Consider the following 19274-nt stretch of genomic DNA (forward strand, 5'->3'; position numbering starts at 1 on the left):
TTTTTATAAGTAAATACGAAGGATAAGACAGATCTACGAGAATAACTTACAAACACAATTATTTTCCGCCATGGACCTTAAGTCGTTGAACTATTTAAAGATCGGGGGCTTAAGTGGGCTAAGTTCGGGTTTTCATCGGTATTTTGTTTAACCAAAATTGAGGCAAAAACAATCAAAGCAATCGCCGCAGCAGGAAAACAAGTCAAGTATTTAAAACAAGCCAGTAAAGTAGACCATTGACTCATTAATCGGATAAAATTTTGTGGGCGTGGCTGAGGGTTCTATCTAGCTAGTAATATTCCACAGAATATCAAAATCGAGGAATATGTTTAATATAACTTGAGCTCGTCAGTATATTCACGGTATATTTTGAAATTTGTGGGGTATTTTCAGTATATTTTATCGATAACTCCGATCTTCGATTGCCCCATCTCTTTTCATTTCCTGCACTTTTTCCAAAGGTAAATAATTCTGTAATTTAAGAAACCATCACATTGTAAAGGTAATATTTGCATGCAAAATACTATAGCCAACCGTATTAACTATCAATACATAGAATTATTTTTTGCTTGGCTGGCTGCTTATACGTTTAAATATTCATAGAAAAATCAATGACCAGCGCTGATAATGACCCCCAGCTGGGGGTTTTCTTGCCTCTTTTCTGCCGGCACCAGATGCTGGGCTAGACATTAGTTAAAGTGATTAGTTTGATGATACAACGCTAATAGATGAATCATTTGGTTGCTTACAGATAAAAATGCCAGAACTCACTGAAATCAAGAACGAGGCTCCCTCCACCTCCGCCGAGGCCAAGGTCGAGGATGTACGCGTCGAGGATGACGGCAGCGACAGCGACTCCGATGGCATGCCCGGCTTGGAGGAGACAGGTGCAGGCACCACCCAGCTGGGTGGCGGAGCCACTGGCTTGCCCATTGATCTGGTGTCCAAGGCCAAGCAGTCTCGCGGCGAGAAGAAGGCGAGGAAGATCATGCTCAAGCTGGGCCTGAAGCAGATCCATGGCGTCAACCGTGTCACCATCCGCAAGTCGAAGAACATCCTGTTCGTGATCAACAACCCGGATGTTTACAAGAATCCCCACAGCGACACCTACATCGTGTTCGGTGAGGCCAAGATTGAGGATCTTTCCCAGCAGGCTCAGGTCGCCGCCGCCGAGAAGTTCAAGGCCCCAGAGGCTGCCGGCGCCGTCGACAGCGTTGGTGCCACCACATCGGTGGCTCCGATTGCCGAGGAAGATGAGGAGGAGGTCGATGACACTGGCGTCGATGAAAAGGACATTGAGCTGGTCATAACGCAGGCGAACACGACGCGAGCGAAGGCCATCAAGGCGCTGAAGAACAACAGCAACGACATAGTCAATGCCATCATGGAGCTCACCATGCTCTAGATAGCTCTCCACGCGCCGCAGAAACTATGATTTCGTTGCTTACCCGCCCTTTCGATAACTACAGACCCAGCTGTTATGCATGCATCAAGCGACTGCATGCTACACCAGTCAACATTTAAAAGCATTATTAATCAAGAATAAAGTGAAATTCTTTCTGACACAATTCCTGTTTATTTTGGGACTAGCATTAGGAGTGCTTTCAAATGCGATTGCAACTTTTCAACTTAAAACAATTCGAAAGTTAAATAGAATGCGGTTTCGAGTCAAGTACATTCATTAAATATATAAGTACGTTAGGGGAGATTACGGTGACTGGCACAATGTGGATTAGTCTGGGGGTCAAATATTAGGTGGAGATTGGATCCAGCTTGAGGACACGAGCCTGGCTGCGTGCCTGCAATCGTATGTCGGCCGGACTCTGCATCCAGGGCTCTCCATCTGCCTGCATCGGTACGGTTTCCTTCACTTGCAACTGAGAGCGAAGAGTGAAACACGGAATTCCCCATAAGAACACAGAACACTTACCCTAATCTGCTTGGCTTGGCCAATCCTCACTGGTTTGCTTATGTTACACTGCAGCTGGGCGATGTGAAAGGACGAGACGATGCCAAACACTTCCATCACTCCATCGGATATAGAGTTGACAATTCGCGTATCGCCATTGGAGTTGCTCAGCTCACACAACTTGCAGCCGGCGCCCCAGGAGTCTATGTTGAGAAAGACCAGCGCCTGCAGTTCCGGCAGTTGGATCGGTTTGTTGTCCAGGTACAAGGTGAGTTTTTCCTCAATTCGTTCGCAGCCCGGTTGCATGACCTGCTGCGTTCCAAATGTAAAGTACAGCAGCTGCAAAGTATGGGTTGATGTCTTGATATGTCTTGAACCTGGTCACTTCTTTGAAAGCTACCTTATTGAAAATGCGGCTGCTGAGAAGATAAAATCGAGATTCGCGCGTCTTGTGGAAGTTGTAGGTGATGTACGCGTCCACACCCACGCTGAAGTAGTTATACACGTGTACGGTCTTTGTGGGATGTCTTTGAATGGGCAGTCGATAGTGTAGCTTCTCGATTTGCAGGTCATAACGATCCAGATTGATGGAGCGGGCGCGTCGAATGCTGCGCAGGATCTGTACCGGGTCGAGAACAGTGGGTGGCTCCGCTCCCCAGCCAAGCACTCGCGACAAATCGTTGCCAGTGCCCAGCGGCATGATGGCTACCGAGGGCTGGGGCTTTATATTCAAAGCGTAGATGGTGTTCATCACCCAACCAATGGTCCCATCTCCGCCGGCCACCAGTATGCGACAGGGGCGGGGACTAGCCTTTGCTGCCCACTGCAGAGCGTCCTGGGGTCCGCGGGAGCCGAGCTCCATGACCTGCATAGGATGCAGGTAGCCACGCAGAAGGGACAAAACATCGGCGCCCGTACTGCTGCCAGACTTTGTGTTGGCTATCACAATCAAAGGCTCCCAGTTCTCTATATCGGGCGGTGTTATACTGGCCAGATGCAGGCGCATTGAGTCCCGAGTGCGGGCGGCCACAAAGCTGTATGGCGGAAAAATCATGTCCTTGAACTCGCCAAAGTCACACTCGTCCTTGACATTGATTTCCTTGTAGCAGTCATCGTGGTAGCAGCGCTGGCACCAGGCACAGCGCCATCCATACAGTCCCGGATCAGTGCTAGCATGATGATCCACTTCATCACCACAGGCAGAGCAGTTGATTCCCATCGGCAGATTGCCGTGGACCCACAGATGCCGCACGGAGGTCTCGTTGCGCAACCATTTATCCTTGCATCGATATCCTCTGTCCGCCTGGCGCTGGCATACCGGCGTTGCGTGCGTGCATAGGCCGCAGCAGTCGCAGAAGAGTCCTGCCGAGGGTGTCATCAAAATCTCGCATACATTACAGAAGCAGGCCTGCGATTGAGAGAAATTGTCAGTGCTCGTGGATGTGTGCAGAGGGGTGCTGGCAACAAGTGAGCACACGCACCTGCTCGATGATTTTTATTGATTTCCAGCTATGACGTGACTTCCCCGATAATATGCTAATGACAACATCTTCGGCCAGAATGCTGCGACAGAACGCAAAGAGCACGCCCAGAGCCAGCAACGAGCCAATGAGCGCTTCCACGCTCAGGTCAATTGCGGCAATGTCCATGGTGCGTGCACAAAATCCCTTAATTATGCTAAAAAATTGCAGTTTTCGGCATTTTCACGATTCGTTTGTTTTTCTTCAGCCAACATCCCGATACCGACTGCTAATTACCTGTCAGTGCTGAGACGGCTGTTTTCCTAATCTGGCTATTTCCGCTACAATCGAATAGCTAGATTAAGTTAACTAGGTTACAGTATTAACGAGTAATTGCCGATTTAATTAATATCATACTATTTAATTTTAAATTACACTTTGTAGCTGTAAATAGACTCTTTCTATCTATATACATATATGTATTCAAAATATTTCACGGCTTCTAGCAGTTTTATAGCTGGCAGCACAAACAGTGTCGGTTCGCTCTGTTGTAGTGTTGCAAAGTACTCGCTGTCTTTTGAGCGGCGCACGTGGAGCAAAATCAAAGAGCTCACGTTTTTATTTTGTTTCTGCTCAAAAATTAAAGAAATTTAGTTAAAAGTATGGGTCGCAAGGCTGAGTTCGATGACAAACCGAAGAAGGGACCTGGCCGCAAGGCGCGCAAACAGGGCGCACCCGTATTTCGCAAGCAGTCTTTTGGTAAGTAATGTTGAAATGCCCCGCTGAAGAGTTTGCTTATTTGAAGAATTGTATCGTGCAGCTCCCCAGGAAGAGGAGGATAAGAAGCTGTCTCACCGCCAGAAGCAGCGTGTCGTCAAGCGTGAGCAGAAGAAGGTTGTGCAAAAGGCTAAGATACAGGAGAAGCGTGCAAAGGGGCAGCAAAAGCAGCTGGCTCAACGACAAAAGAAATACAATAGCGACAGCGAGCCCGAGGATGAGGTGGAGCCTCAAGAGGCATCCTCAGACGAGGAGGTTCCACAGCTTGTACCAGCCGGCAAACTACAAAAGGCTTCTGCTACCAAGGGCTTCACAGATGAAAATGACGATTGGCTAAAGCCGAAGAAGCAGCAGAAATTGAAAAAGCTCCCACAGCCGGAGCCAGATTCGGAGGAGGAGTTGGAGGAGGACTCTGACGCTGATTTGGAGGCGGAAAGTGGTCAGGAAGATGACTCAGACGCGGAATCGGCTGAAGACGTAGATGACGACGAGCAGGAGATTGAAGAAGATTCCGATGAAGATGATGCTAAAGTTGGCAAGTTGGCAGATCTGTCCGACGATGATGATGAGGCCAACTCTGATGACGACTTTGATATATCCGGTGATGAAGGTGCCCAAGAAGGTAGTGGTAGCGATGATGATGAGGACGACGACGAGGATGATGATGACGATGACAAGCTTCCCATTGAACGCGCCAATAAGAAGCTGAAGAAACGCGAGGCCAAAGAAGCCCAGGAGGCAGAAGAGGAAATGCAAATGACAGTGGATCATCAGGATGTGTTTCAGCTGCCGACCGAAGAGGAGGAGGCCGAGAAAGAAATCACCTTACAGGACGTGCAGCAGCGCATCAAGGACGTCACCCTGGTCCTGTCCGACTTTAAGAAATATCGTCAGGCTGATCGCTCCCGCAGCGAGTACATCGATCGGCTGCGCCAGGATCTTTGTCTGTACTATAGCTACAATGATTTCCTTATGGAAAAGCTTATGGATATGTTCCCTCTGAGCGAGCTCATGGAATACCTAGAATCATCAGAGGTGAGTAACCATCACCGCAGGAGACTGGAATGAAGCTTAACCAATTTATCCTTCCTTCTAGGTGGCCCGTCCGCTAACAATCCGTACGAACACGCTGAAAATACGCCGCCGGCAGCTGGCCGGCGCCCTGATCAATCGTGGCGTAAATCTGGATCCCCTGGGCAAGTGGACCAAAGAGGGCTTGGTAATCTTCAACTCTCAGGTGCCGCTGGGTGCCACTCCGGAGTATCTGGGCGGTTATTATATGATCCAGGGCGCCTCCTCGATGCTGCCAGTGATGGCGCTGGCCCCGCAGGAGAACGAACGCATTCTGGACATGTGCTCTGCTCCGGGCGGGAAGGGCTCCCACATTGCGGCCGCCATGAAGAACTCTGGCGTGCTTTTTGCCAACGACTCCAACAGGGATCGCATCAAGGCCGTTGTGGCCAATTTCCATCGGCTGGGAGTTGTAAATTCTGTCGTGAGCTGCGAGGACGGCACCAAGTTCCGTAAAATAATGACCGGCTTCGATCGTATCCTGCTGGATGCCCCCTGCACTGGAACTGGTGTCGTGTCCAAGGATCCTAGTGTGAAGACGACGAAATCGGATGTGGACGTGCAACGCTGCTACAATCTTCAGCGCAAGCTTCTCCTCACCGCCATCGACTGTGTGGATGCCAAATCATCGACCGGTGGCATCATTGTGTACTCCACCTGCTCTGTGCTCCCCGAGGAAAACGAGTGGGTCATCGACTATGCGCTGAAGAAGCGCAACGTTAAGCTGGTACCCACTGGACTTGACTTTGGCGTTGAGGGCTTCACCAAGTTCCGGCAGCATCGGTTCCATCCCAGCTTGAATCTGACCAAGCGCTATTATCCACACACCCACAACATGGACGGCTTCTATGTGGCCAAGCTGAAGAAGTTCTCCAACACGATACCCATAACCAAGGAGCAGCAGGAGGAGGACGAGAAGCAGCTCGATGAACCCATCGAAGGCGAGACCACAACTGAAGCAGCAGAAGCTAAGGAAGCGGCTGAGGATGCAGAAGAAAATGCGGATGCGGAAAAGGCTCCTCGCAAGCTTCTGGGCAAGCGGGCCGGCAAGCCAAGCCTCACAGATATTGACCTGGATCTGAAGAAAAAGAAGCTCGAGGCGAACAAAAAGAAGTATGTGGCCAAGGTATTCGAGAAGCCCGTCAAGGTGGCCAAGACCCCAAAGCCAGAGCAACCCCAAGAGACGAACGGTAAACCGAAAGCTCAAAAGAACGAGAAGCCCCAGGAGGCGACCGGTGCACCGACGGGCCAAAAGAAGGAGAAGCGCCTTGAGAAGAACGGAACACCGAAGGCCCAAAAGAAGGAGAAGCCCCTAGAGAAGAACGGACTACCGAAGGCCCAAAAGAAGCAGGAGTTCAAGGCAGCGCAGGCTAATGGGAAGGGAAAACCATCCAAACCGGATGCCGGTAAGAAGTTCCCTTCTCAGTCCAATGGCAAAGCGTCTCCTGGAAAGCAGTCTCCAGCAGCACCCAAGCCCGAAGCGAAAAGGTTCCAGCCAAAGGACAAGAAGGCCAAAGTCAATCAGCAAACAGCTAAGCCAGCAGCAAGTGCCAAAGCAAACGCCAAACTGGCCAAGGCCCCGCGTATCGACGCTGACGATGTGCCCGTGCTGGAGGGCAAACCCATCAAAAGGCAGAACAATCTGAAGCAGAAGTCCAAGCAGATCGGACAGCTGAAGAAGTCAAAGACGGGAGCAAATCCAAATCCCAGAGGAGGCAAAGGCAAAAAGTTCAAGAAGTGAACACTATAAATCATACAAGTCGGTTAAGTAGTTGGTTAAGTGTAGGCCTGAAGCCTAGTCAAATGGTTGGGGGGTAGTCCCAGAGGCTGTCTCTGAATACCCCCAAAACGATGATCTGTTTTATACCGCGAACTGTTTCTATTGCCTTGGCTACGGTTTGAAGATTGTGAACTAAAACGTTGCTTGTAATTAACGAACATATTCAATAAACGTTAAGCTCGGATTAATGTAATCAGAAAGCGGGTTTTTCCACTGCAAATTTGCATCGATCAGGCCTAAGGCTTTAGTTGTTTGTATATAGCGATATATCCATTCCAGCCCTAGTCCAAGCTCCAGCTGGGCGTTACCCCCTCAGCAGAACAGATAAAGCCGTCTGGCATGCTTTAGTCATGGTCAGCCGAGCATGGAGATAAGCTTCAATTCTCATACACATTTCAGTGGCAAGCGAGTGAACAACATGAAATGGTGCTGGAATCTGCTGTGTTCCTTCCTTCTGCTGGAATTGGCTCCCATCCAAGCGTTTGTGGACATAAACATGCTCACGGCTCTCCAGATACATAAGAACCTCAACGGATCTGAAGATCCCTGCAGGAATTTCTGGAACTATGCCTGCGGTAACTATTCGGCAGCTAATGGCACCAAATATGTGGATAACTTCCAACTGGTTGAGGATCTGTACGCCCAGGCCATGGTGGAGTTCATGGAGAGTGAGGGAGAGCTCATCGAGAGTGATTTGGTATTGAATGAAGAACCAGCGGCGCGACTGTTGGCCCAGATGCGAGCCTACTACAAGGCCTGCACCAAGGATCAAGAGATAGACTGGTCAGAGGCAGATCTCCATTCGCTGGAGCCCAACGATTGGGCGCTCGAAACGGCTAAGTTCCGTAGACACGGATTGAATGCAGTGTTCTTTGACGAGCGCGTAGATGTCGAAACCAACGATTCGCTGCGTCCGGTGGTGCAGCTCAAGATGCCCGCTCTCAGTAACAACTACAGCGAGCGACGTGCCCTGCAGGTCCTTCAACGCAATCACTCTGGAAGCGTAGAAGGAATCTCCAGGCTGGTGGATCAGCTGCGGCAACTGGAAGCTAAGCACCGCCAAGAGGAGCCTCTGGTACAGTCCTGGTCCTTGGCCGATCTCACGCAGAACATACCAGAGATCAATTGGCAAGGTTACTTTCATGAGCTGTTGTCGGGGCATCTGGAGGGGGTGCTTTTCGAGGTCAGCGATGTGGATTACTTGCGTGAGCTTGGTCAGCTTTTGAGCAATACCAGTAGAAGCACCATTAATCTCTATCTCCGACTGCGTCTCACCGTTCTGCTGAAGCAGTCGGCACCAGCCATGCGCAACCCCAAGACATGCATTCACCACATGCGGGCCCTGCTCCCCTTGGGCATGAACTACCTGTATAAACGCCATGTGTACAGGCACAGGGATTTGTTGGACACCAAACAGCTGCTGCTGATCTTCGATAGCCTCAAGATTATGTTCGGCAGTTACTTGAATGCCAATCGCCTGCAGCTAAGTGCAGAACAACTGTCTTATGTGATGAAAAAGCTGGGGGCTATGAAGCTGCGAGTGGGGAATCTTCCAGAGGAGACGTCACATACCTTCTACGATAGCCACTATGAAAGCGCCAATTTCTCGGACTCCCTCTTTCTGGGGAACATCCTCGAGGCCTTGAGTCTGCGCACCCGACTCCAGCACGATGCTCTCCGGCTTCCACACTCCCGATTGGACCTGCACCGCTACTATGTCAACGATGATGTGGTCAAGGCCCGTACCTCCCCCTTCTACGAGAACGAGCGGAACACGATCACTGTGCCCCTGATCTTTCTGCAGTGGCCCCTCTTCGATAGCCGCCAGCACCATATCTTCCAGTTCAGCTTGATAGGCGGTGTCCTGGCCCATGAGCTGACCCATGCCTTCGAACAGGAGGGCATTCTCTTCGATGCCGATGGCAATGAGTCGCCTGTGGGATTGCAGATTCGCGAGACGAAGGGCTTCCAGAACGCCATCAAATGCGCTGCCCGAACGCCAGCAGTGTCGCTTAAGGAACGTCTGGCCGATCTCAATGGCCTCCAGCTAGCCTACGATACCTTTTTTGGGCCGAACCACAACTCCCAGAAATTCGAATATCGTCCCTATGCATTTGAGAGCGAATTCAAAGCACCGCAGCTGTTCCACCTGAGCTACGCGCAGTTCTTCTGCGGCATCCTGCCGCCGGTGCTCGGTCATGATAGGGACGATGTGCGTGTCAATTTGAGCGTTCGAAATTTACGTCAATTCTCGTTGGATTTTAAGTGTCCCCCGCCAGCAGTGCAGTCGCCCCCTGTGTGTGAATTGTGGCGCCCAATATAATCATCTACTTTGGTGTCAGTTTAAGTTTTGTCTCGAATGCATTTAAATATCTAAAAAGTAATACAATGTTCAAGCTGATCGACAGCGCGATGCCATGTAGTTTTAGAATACAAGAAAATTGTGTGATTATTTGACAATTAATAAATTATAGGTCAATCGCCAGGAAAGCTCAACCGATCCAGAGATTGCTCTGCCTCTCTCTCTTTCTCTCTTTCCCTTGGCTAACAGTAACCAGTCACATTTCTTTATCACCAATGACTAGGGTATCAAAAGTATTAATTCTTGGAAAATTGGACAAAACTCATTGATAGCCCCATTCAATTTGATTGTCCATTGCATTTGACAGGTTATGGCTTCGCTGCAATCGGCGACTGTCTATTGCGCTATTGGAATGCTAATGCCACACAAAATGCCGGTCTCAGCGAGAGCTTTTCTGCTCTCCCTCAGCGGTAGAGCGCCTCTCGTTTATGGTAGAGCCACAGAAGGTAGGGACAACTCAGAAACCTGAAGCTTATATGAGATGTTTAAGCTCCCCGAAGAGCGGTATGGACGTACCTTCAAAAGTTCTACCATGCTCACATTTTTGCACCTCTCTCTATGAGCAAAGCTTTTCAGCCATATAGCCACAAGTTGTTGTGGGTGGGCCGCCACCGGTGTATCCTCTGCCCAGTGTCTTGTCTGTTCGTGTCTGTAGCTCTCTTTCTTTGTTCTCTCTCTCCCTCTTGTTTTTCTTTACCGTTGGCAAAGCTCTGCCTTCCATTTTCAGTGGGGCCGCATTAAGGCACTGTCTTTGGCCGCCATTGGCCGCGTGTGGTCGGAGTCGTTTTTGTCGTCGCTGTTTTGGTCACAGTTCGTAATCGTAATCTCGTTGGCGCTTTGATTATCTGCCAGCGCAGCCTCCGCAGCATCCCCAAGCCTGAGCAGAAGCGCCGCGGGCTTTAATTCTGTTTTCGTCACTGATTTTGTTATTCCGGATTCGGGTGGCTAATTAGGAACCAAAACATGATGCTTTAAGTGTGGTGTTGTATTCTTCTTCCAAACTAAACGTTTTTCCCCAAGTCTCAAATGTGTCATTCCCTAATGTCTCCGCGTGTGTGTGTGTGTTAAGTAATGCAAACAAATAAATGATAATGATAAAAAGGCGATAAACGTTTAAAGCTTTAAAAAAGAAATAAATAGTCTAAAAAAAGGCCAGAAGCAGAAGCTCATCTACAACAACAAAAATCAAATCAAATCAAATCAAAACCCCATGTGAGTGCGAGGGAGGGGTCGCTAATTTTGGCATTTAACAGTTAGTTTTTGAGCCTAGCCATGACCCTCAAGATAGCAACAACAACAGCCACAAACAAAAAGTGAATCCAGACCAAAAAAATAAGATCCATTCCTCACCCACGGCATAACGAATCAAGCAAACACCCGACCAAGTGCCGACCCTCCCCTACCCGGACATCTTCGCGAAGAACACCAGGGTACCTACCCAACAGATCCGAGCAGGCGTCGATCACTTAGCAGCTTGCTCCATTAGCAGACAATGCCCGGGTCCGCAAATAGACTTTAAATTGAAGAATAAACGTCTGATTAGACCCAAAGATGCCAGCCCGTCAGATTATCCATACATTCGTCCATTTTTCTGCTCGTCAAGTGCCGAAAACAACATTTCTGCGTGTGGATGTTTCTAGTTTCGCATTCACTGGACTTTGTCGGAGAATACTCTCAGACTCCCCGTATATGCAAATCCTGCTCCATTTGCATATTTACGACTCTAAGGGACGAGTGTGGAACACCGACGTGATTGGGGGGAAACGTGTCCTGTGAACCTGCATCTCCCTACCTCTGGAGCATCCAGTAACCTCTGAACTATCTCCGAATGGGATTATTCTAGCAATTAATTCTCTTCCGGCGAGCAAACAGAATTGCAATATTTGTGCTGCAAATCTCATGCATATTCCAGATTTTAGCCCCCCGCCCACTGCCACAGTGTTTTTCTTTATTTTTGTTGACCAAAGATAAACGAATGCAACAGCCAGCGGCACCACATCCCCCGAACTATACCCCCATACGCCCCATCCAGAAACCAAAAATAAACAGTACGTACAAAAAATAGACACTGTTCGAAATGCACAAAAACAATGCTAAGAATTGTTCTTGAATTGGAATTGTTGGGTAAATAGGAAAATTTAATTATACTCGAGTGTAAAGAGGGTGCACAGGTAGGAAAGGGGTAAGAGAGGGGGTTTGCCAATTGGCAAATGGATTTGTCGAGTGCACTCCAAGCTTGCTTCTCCTCCTCCTCCTCCACGTTTCAGGTGAGTTTGCGTTCGATCGGCTCTCACCTTAAATGCAGTTTTTATGTAGTCATTAACCCCCCCACTTCTGAGCCCATCTCTGGTACAGCTCTTCCCCCCCAACGAGCCCCCCCCCCTGGACTGTTATTTAATTGCCTTTTCTTAATAAATATTGACTGCTGGTAACCCACGTTAAGGGTAGTTTTCTTAATGCTGGGCGGATGAAAACCGATGAAAATGCTCCACCCACTGCTACCTCTTTTGCTTCTACTGGTGGAGCTGGAGCTCTCCTCTCGCTTTTCATTGTAGCAGAGATTGTCTGCTTGTACTCGTAAAACAGATAAAACAAACTTTAAAAGCATGAAACTCATGAATTTTTGAAATTATATTCATGTTTATGTATCTCCTACACCAGTGTGTGGGTGTGTGTGTGTGTGTGTGTATGTGGGTGGTATTATCTGGCATGTGTGTGTGCTCTCACACTGCAACTGGCATTAAAATGCCCGCAGTCTCTGTTCGAAAAACTTGTCGGAAAATTGCAAATGAAAAGGAAAATATTGTTGTTTTATTTCGTATTCTTGGGTTACTTTAAACAACTTTTCCCCGCAGCCACCAGACAACTTTACAATTCCCCCATCCAGAATCCCTGCCCTTCTCAGCGACGCCCCCAGCCAGAGGATGTTCAAAAAGAATCTTGGGAATTTTTTAGGCCCGTTGTAAGGCAATAAAATTAGTAAGCATATGAAATGAAGTCGTCTGGCAACGCGGCGTATTCTTGATGCTCTTCGGGAATCCTGTTGCTCATACGGCCCGTAAGCCCCCAGTTACAGTTTTTTCTTTCGCGTTTTTTTCTGTTCTGTTTGATTTTCCTTTCCTTTTAATTTTATTTTAATTTGTAAACTTTTCCGTGTGCACCTGTACATATATGTGGGTGTGTGTGTGTGTTTCTTGGCTTTGACTTTCTGTTTCTGTTTTCTCTTCCCACGGAGATGACCACCAAAACTGTCTGTGGATTGAGGCAGGCGGGCAGCAGTTGCCCATAGGAAATATATTCCTATTAATATGCCTTTATACGGGGGAAAACCTCATAACATCGATACCATACGCGCTTGAATGCGCTTGCCATTCGATTCGATACGATTTGATTCGTCTGCCAGCTGCTGTCATTGTCGTCATCGTCGTTGCTGCTGCCTCAAACTGCTGCACGCTTCGCTGGACACGTCCGTTCATTCATAAAGTTGCCTCCACGTCCCGGTGCCCGTTTTCAATATAGTTATTTACTTTTCTATAATAATTTTTTTACGTTTCGACTGACATATGGCATTGGCTTATGGACACTTAATTGATACGCCCCCCGATAGTACCAGCACACTGGGAGAAATTCCGGGAGAAGCGGTGGCGAAATCCTCCGCTATCTCTGATGAGGCGGCTGCCGCTGGATTGCATGTCCGTTTTTGCCAGCCACCGGCGCCGAATGGCAATCCATTTCAATTTGTTTTGACACTTTGTAAACCATCGAAGGCGCAGCGGGGCGGAAGATATAACGCATACGCCCTGCTGCACTCAACCGATCTCGACTGAACAGACTGGAGCTGGTCAATAATTACATTAAACCCAACATTTTCTGTTGTTTATTTGCCCGTTCCGGCGGCTAATTGTTGCGCATTAGAGGCCACAAATGAGACGCAACCCGGAATTTGAGGCCTCAAATGAAATGATGATCACTCCAGTGGATGATAATCAAGATCTGCGACTGGCACACACGCACGCGCTCGTCCAAATATTGCGCTTGTTTGCCAGCAATCTCATAAATAAATCTCCAGGCCTGCTCCTCCTTCTCTTAAGATGCTGGTCCGTGACTCTCTTTTGCTCTTTTACGCCAGATGTTGGCCATTTCGGCAGTCGGGCGGGGGGACTGAAGTCAAATATTTGATCTACCATACAATGGGCCGGAGGCGGAGGTGGCGGAACGCGTGCCGGCCACTGTGGATAGTTGAGGTGGCAGGCAGACAGCAATGTGTTGCCCCTGCCAACGTTTCTGCCAGCCTCTCCTTGGGCCTGCCACACAGATCAAAGCTGGTTATGGGGCGACTAAATATAGACTATAATTAGGCAGTGAGTGCATTGCGTGCAGTCTCCACTTTCACCCCCCCATCTCCAATGACATACCAGCCCGTGGCATGTTTATCCCCCTGCTGTGACATTGACAAAGCTCTACACCGCCTCCAGAGCAGGCAAAGAGCAAAGAGCATGCCACGCAAAGAGCAAAGTGTATTTGTTCATTAATAAATAACTTGACACTCGTTGCTTTAATCACTGTAGCATCCCCCATACCCATTCCCATCCCCATCCCCATCCGCACGATGCTGCTGCTTATGGGGCATGCTATGTACAGCAGGTTGCCAGGTGAGAGACGCACATGAGTCTTGGTTACACACATCTGTCACAGCATCTTTTATCTCAATTATACAGATAAAACTACCATTTGGTCCCTTGACAATCTTAATTGCTTCTATTTCTGCTTGGTTTAGTACCTGAAAAAGTTCTCGATGACGGTGTGGCGGAGGGGCTTATGCATGGCCAGATATCGTAATGTTGCAAGGAAAAGTTTAGGAAATACTTAAGGGAAGATAAAATTGATGGTTCCTTCAATTGAACGCTGAATACTCGTTCTGTGACTACCTTAACTCATTTCCAACAGGCCGATTAGTTTTCGTGTGATTATCTCGTTCAATCGAATGTACAATCGTAGTCCCATTTTTATAGTCTATTGTCCCATTTTAATCACTCTCGAAAATCAGTTCATGGGCACGAGACGCGTGCAAACAATCAATCTCCATTACGACAATTTGCAGAGTAATTTCCTGTAAAACATTGAGGTGGGGTCCCAGGTGTGTTAAGCGTACAAAAAAACTATAAAGACAGATGAAGTGGAACGATGTGCATTTGTCAGCTCCCCGGTGCAGATTTCCCCCTTTCCTACTCAACGCGGTTCTGGTTCCGTCATCCATAAAGATGGCTATAAACTTATCTGGCGTTTATCTGAGTTCCACTCCCACACTTTCACATCTAGTCACGAGATTTCGGCATGCACGGTGTATTATTTGAAAAGATTTAATGGTCGTAATTTTGTATAAACGAAGAGCCAAGGTTTCTGGGCAGATATATTTAGACATGGCCATATACTATATATGAATGAGGCTTTTAAAAAAACAATTCGAAACTCCTTCAGATCGAACAGTTTCTAGTCATGGGAATTCCATCTCCAGTCTAACACAAAGTCTGACCTCGTTGAGTCCTGGTACGGAATATATGCCTGCTCCTCCATTCCCTATTTATTTTCTCCGAGTGTAAAATATATGTATGTATAGCATATCTTTCCTATGTATTGTACGCCTTGGTCTGGTTCCCTCTGATTTTTCGGTTCGCTTCTTTATTTTATCAGATAATAAGATATCTTAATATCGTACGAAGAACGCTGGTTTACTTTTTCCACACTCTTGTGGCGCTTTATTTGAACAGATTCGCATTTAATTGCGCAGCGCCCGGCGGAGAGAACAGAGGAAAACAGAGTCAAAGTGGGAGTGGAAGTGGGATTAGAGTTCAGGACCACAGACGCCTCCATTGACAGCTTCTGTTGCAGCTTCAGGTGCGGGAATTCGTGAAACGAGAGGATTGCCTCGTAAGCAGCAGCAGCAGCCGGAGCCGCAGGAGCCACTAACCAACAGAAGAACTCATATTGCAACATTGTGTAGCCTCCTCATCTGCTAATAAAAGACCGTAAATCATCGAAGGATCCAGTTCCACCCACCGCCCATGGCTGACGACGATTTGCGGGCTCTGGTGGACAGCCTGGATGACGCCTCGCCGGAGAACCTGGCCAATGTCATAGCCAACTTCTCGCTGGATATGCTGCAGAGGGCGAGCGCCCTAATTGGCGCCCAGCAGCCGCACAGTGGGGCGCTGCTCATCAATCGCACGCAACAATGCCAACAGCAGAGCCAACAGGAGGATGAACTGGAGGCCACAGTCACGGCAGCAGCAGCAGCGGCAGGTGGCAAGCGGGTGAGTTTCCGTAGAAAGGGAGGTTGCGTGTGGTTTAGGATAATCGAAAGTTCCCCTAATAATAGTCTTTCAATCGAGTATTGTTTAAGGTATAATTAAGAAAAAATCCATTTTTCCATCTTTAAGCCTTTCAATCTATCGGCTTATCCAGAATCTCTTCGCAATATGTTTATTTCATGCAGATATCATTGAAAATTCCATTAGCCAAGCAACTTTCTATAAATCTATCACTTGATCAGGGTATCAAAACACTTTTCAATCCACTTCTCAATCTATTTTCTTAATTAATGAGTTTCTTTTTTTTCTAACGTAAAGTAGCCATCTTTCAATCTTCCAATCCTCCAGTCTCTAGCGTATTCATAATATTTTTATGTAGAACCGATGAAAGGCTTTCCATAATTTCGATCGAAAAACTTTAGCCAACAATTTAGCTTCCGGCAAATGGAACAGAAAATGATTTATATATATATTGCTCTGTTCCACGAATATATACAAAATGAAACTGAGGAAGGAAAAACCCACTTGAGGCGGCATGCGGAATTTCTGTGAGCTTTTAATTGGCAAAACGAATGGAGACCTATGGAACAGTTCCAAAGATAAATGAATGAATGAATGAATACAAATATATAGTATAATTATCACTCTCTATTCATCGTTTGTTTGCTTTGGTCGTTGACATCTCGTGTGTTGTCGCGTGGCTAAGCTCGAAACCAAAAGGAAAAAACACTGTAGCTTCCAGCTTATCACTAGAATGGACAATTTTCAATGGACTTTCAATTTCCGGACATGTGGAGCCCGTGATGTCGTATAGACTCGTGCTGTTCGACTGATAAGATCAATTAATAAGCTAAATATACATACATATGTCTATCAAATGAAAGGCCACCCATTCGATTGTTGGGAATCATTTCTGCATTTAGAGAATTTACTGATGTTATATATTAATATAGCATATATTTGTATATACCAATACATATGGAAATTTATAGCACGCAATTGGAAATATATAAATAACCTCGTAGATACCCATACCCCACGGCGGGTAAGGCAACATTTTTGTTTAGATATAGTAGATACCACCTACTATATATGTACATATGTATATATGTGCTTTATATCTATGGATGTCTGTGCTGGGAAATTCAATTGATAAATAGAAAAGATTTGCGTACAATCTAGAGGCACTGCAGAAATATGTACAATCTTTAATATCCGATATAGGAAAAGGTCGTTTTCGTTTTGTAAGGGAAATCGAATGTCTGTCGTAAACTCTGTCTGGAGTATCCTTCCCACAGATGTTTCCTCTTCATTAATATATGTACATTGTACCATCTGCTATATCTTACAGATCTTACACTGTCCCAGCGCATTCGATTCGGTGCTGTGTTGGCCACGCACCAAAGCCGCCACCCTGGCCGTGCTGCCCTGCTTTGAGGAGTTCAAGGGCGTGCACTACGATACCACAGGTGAGGGCTGATCGCAGAGACAATCCAATACTCCAATGCTAGTTGAGAACTCTAATTAGATCTACCTTTATGTTGCCAGAGAATGCCACGCGATACTGCTTCGAGAATGGGACCTGGGATCATTATTCGGACTACGATCGCTGCCACCAGCAGTCAGGCTCCGTGCCAATGGTTCCTGATTTCTCCCCCAGCGTGGACCTGCCGGCCATTATCTATGCCTGTGGATACTTCATCAGTTTTGCCACCCTGGTGGTAGCCCTCATCGTATTCCTTAGCTTTAAGTGAGTCCCACCAATACACAACAAATAAATGATCCTGTACTTAAACCCAGTTCCATCTTTGCCAGAGACTTGCGCTGCCTGCGAAACACGATTCATGCGAATCTATTCCTCACCTACATCACCTCCGCTCTGCTGTGGATACTCACGCTGTTCCTGCAAGTGGTAAGCAGATTGCTATATGCTATAGGTACAGATATATGCACTATGTATGTCTCAGATAACCACGGAGTCTAGTCAAGCTGGCTGCATTACGCTAGTCATCATGCTGCAATACTTTTACTTGACCAACTTTTTCTGGATGTTCGTCGAAGGTGAGTTGCATGAGGGGAATATCCGTAGTTACGAGTGTGATATATATAGCCGGTTCCCTTCCCTGTTCAGGCCTCTATTTGTACACCCTGGTGGTGCAAACATTCTCCAGCGATAACATCAGCTTTATTATCTATGCCCTCATTGGCTGGGGCTGTCCCGCTATATTCATTATGGCCTGGGCCATAGCCAAAGCGTTTGCCCCCCATCTGGAGAATGATCATTTCAATGGGGTGAGTACTGCTATACCATCCCATTTATCTTAATTCTTTCTTTGGTTCTGGATTCAGCTGGAAATCGACTGCGGATGGATGCGAGAATCTCACATTGATTGGATATTCAAGGGGCCCGCCTCGGTGGCTCTGCTTGTTAACTTGGTATTTCTCATACGCATCATGTGGGTGAGTGTACAATCCTCAAGGTTTCCCAAGATCTGCCACTAAGCTTCTGTACTATTTAAGGTGCTCATTACCAAACTCCGTTCGGCACACACCCTGGAGACGCGGCAGTATTACAAGGCATCCAAGGCCCTTCTAGTGCTCATTCCCCTCTTTGGGATCACCTACCTGCTGGTCCTCACTGGCCCCGAACAGGGTATCAGTCGCAATCTCTTTGAGGCCATACGGGCATTTCTCATCAGCACACAAGTATGGCTACAGCGTTTCTTGGAATCATGCGAATAATCTATGATATAATCCTCTAATAGGGCTTTTTTGTGGCGCTCTTCTATTGTTTCCTCAACTCGGAGGTGCGCCAGACGCTAAGGCATCGCTTCATTCGTTGGCGCGAGAGTCGGAACATCCATCGGAGTAGCTCCATCAAGAACCGCAGGTGGGTCTTGGCAAATGCTATAGGCGCGCAGTGTTGCACTCACATTTGGTATCCTAACGCATTGGTGTTGTCGGTCTTCTACTATATCCATTCATTTGGGCTTTACACATGACACTATAAGTACATAAGTTTATACGTATAGCAGATGTGGCTGCTTCTGTTTTAGTTTTAGTTGTAGCTCTTCATGTTGTCGTCGCTGTTGTCACTTAACCAATTAATTTCCATTCCAGGCATCGCGCCTCCAAAGACTACTCGCAGAGATCGCGAACCGAAAGTCTACGGTGCGTATACGCAGTGCAGTGCTCATGTAGATGCTTTCTCCTTTCTCTATCTTCTGTTCAATTAACCCCCCTGCTCGTTTAATCTGCTAACACACATGCCATACCATAGATATATCCATAGCCCTGCAGAGTATCGTTTATAGTAGGGCATCTGCAGGGCTATGCCAGAGTACGCCCTAAGCGCCAGTTCTTTATCATTCCTTATTCCTGATTTCGGTTTTCCTGTTCTGTTTATCGTTTTCTTATAGACTGACCTCAACAAGTCCCGTACCCACCGGACACTATGAATGATCGATCACCACACACACAAAAGCCACAAACCACAAACACACACACCGATCTATGTACACTATACAGAGATTTCCTCCTATCCTACAATTGTACATACATCAGTACACGTTAAGCGCCATAAAATATCCTATTGTTCATAAGTATC

General features: G+C 47.3%; 5 protein-coding genes across 5 annotated transcripts; 4 read left to right on the forward strand and 1 right to left on the reverse strand.

Moving 5' to 3' along the window:
- The first annotated feature begins 484 nt into the window (after positions 1–484).
- Positions 485–1563, forward strand: LOC6600806 (nascent polypeptide-associated complex subunit alpha). The gene is made up of 2 exons (XM_002025941.2): positions 485–502; positions 752–1563. The coding sequence occupies exon 2, from the start codon at positions 758–760 to the stop codon at positions 1403–1405; it is 648 nt and encodes a 215-aa protein (XP_002025977.1). The 5' UTR covers positions 485–502; positions 752–757; the 3' UTR covers positions 1406–1563.
- On the reverse strand, positions 1554–3638 carry LOC6600805 (diacylglycerol kinase epsilon). Its single transcript, XM_002025940.2, has 4 exons — positions 3391–3638; positions 2310–3317; positions 1931–2248; positions 1554–1877 (listed from the first exon to the last, which is right to left on the reverse strand). Exons 1-4 carry the CDS (start codon positions 3556–3558, stop codon positions 1752–1754), a joined length of 1620 nt encoding a protein of 539 aa, XP_002025976.1. The 5' UTR covers positions 3559–3638; the 3' UTR covers positions 1554–1751.
- Positions 3639–3983: 345 nt separating this feature from the next.
- On the forward strand, positions 3984–7197 carry LOC6600804 (25S rRNA (cytosine-C(5))-methyltransferase nop2). The gene is made up of 3 exons (XM_002025939.2): positions 3984–4128; positions 4190–5181; positions 5243–7197. Exons 1-3 carry the CDS (start codon positions 4032–4034, stop codon positions 6956–6958), a joined length of 2805 nt encoding a protein of 934 aa, XP_002025975.1. The 5' UTR covers positions 3984–4031; the 3' UTR covers positions 6959–7197.
- Positions 7198–7379: 182 nt separating this feature from the next.
- On the forward strand, positions 7380–9493 carry LOC113565055 (phosphate-regulating neutral endopeptidase). Its single transcript, XM_026985238.1, has one exon. The coding sequence runs from the start codon at positions 7416–7418 to the stop codon at positions 9318–9320; it is 1905 nt and encodes a 634-aa protein (XP_026841039.1). The 5' UTR covers positions 7380–7415; the 3' UTR covers positions 9321–9493.
- A 968-nt stretch (positions 9494–10461) lies between these two features.
- Positions 10462–19208, forward strand: LOC6600803 (diuretic hormone receptor). The gene is given in 11 exon segments (XM_026984956.1): positions 10462–10571; positions 15128–15670; positions 17019–17136; positions 17216–17417; positions 17483–17579; positions 17635–17728; positions 17799–18127; positions 18188–18373; positions 18433–18557; positions 18788–18838; positions 19087–19208. Coding segments are annotated over 10 exon segments (1494 nt in total). The 5' UTR covers positions 10462–10571; positions 15128–15421; the 3' UTR covers positions 19130–19208.
- Positions 19209–19274: the final 66 nt, after the last annotated feature.

Source organism: Drosophila persimilis, unplaced genomic scaffold, assembly GCF_003286085.1.
Source record: "Drosophila persimilis strain 14011-0111.01,24,50 unplaced genomic scaffold, DperRS2 tig00000002-arrow-pilon, whole genome shotgun sequence".
NCBI classification, from domain to species: Eukaryota; Metazoa; Arthropoda; class Insecta; order Diptera; family Drosophilidae; genus Drosophila; species Drosophila persimilis.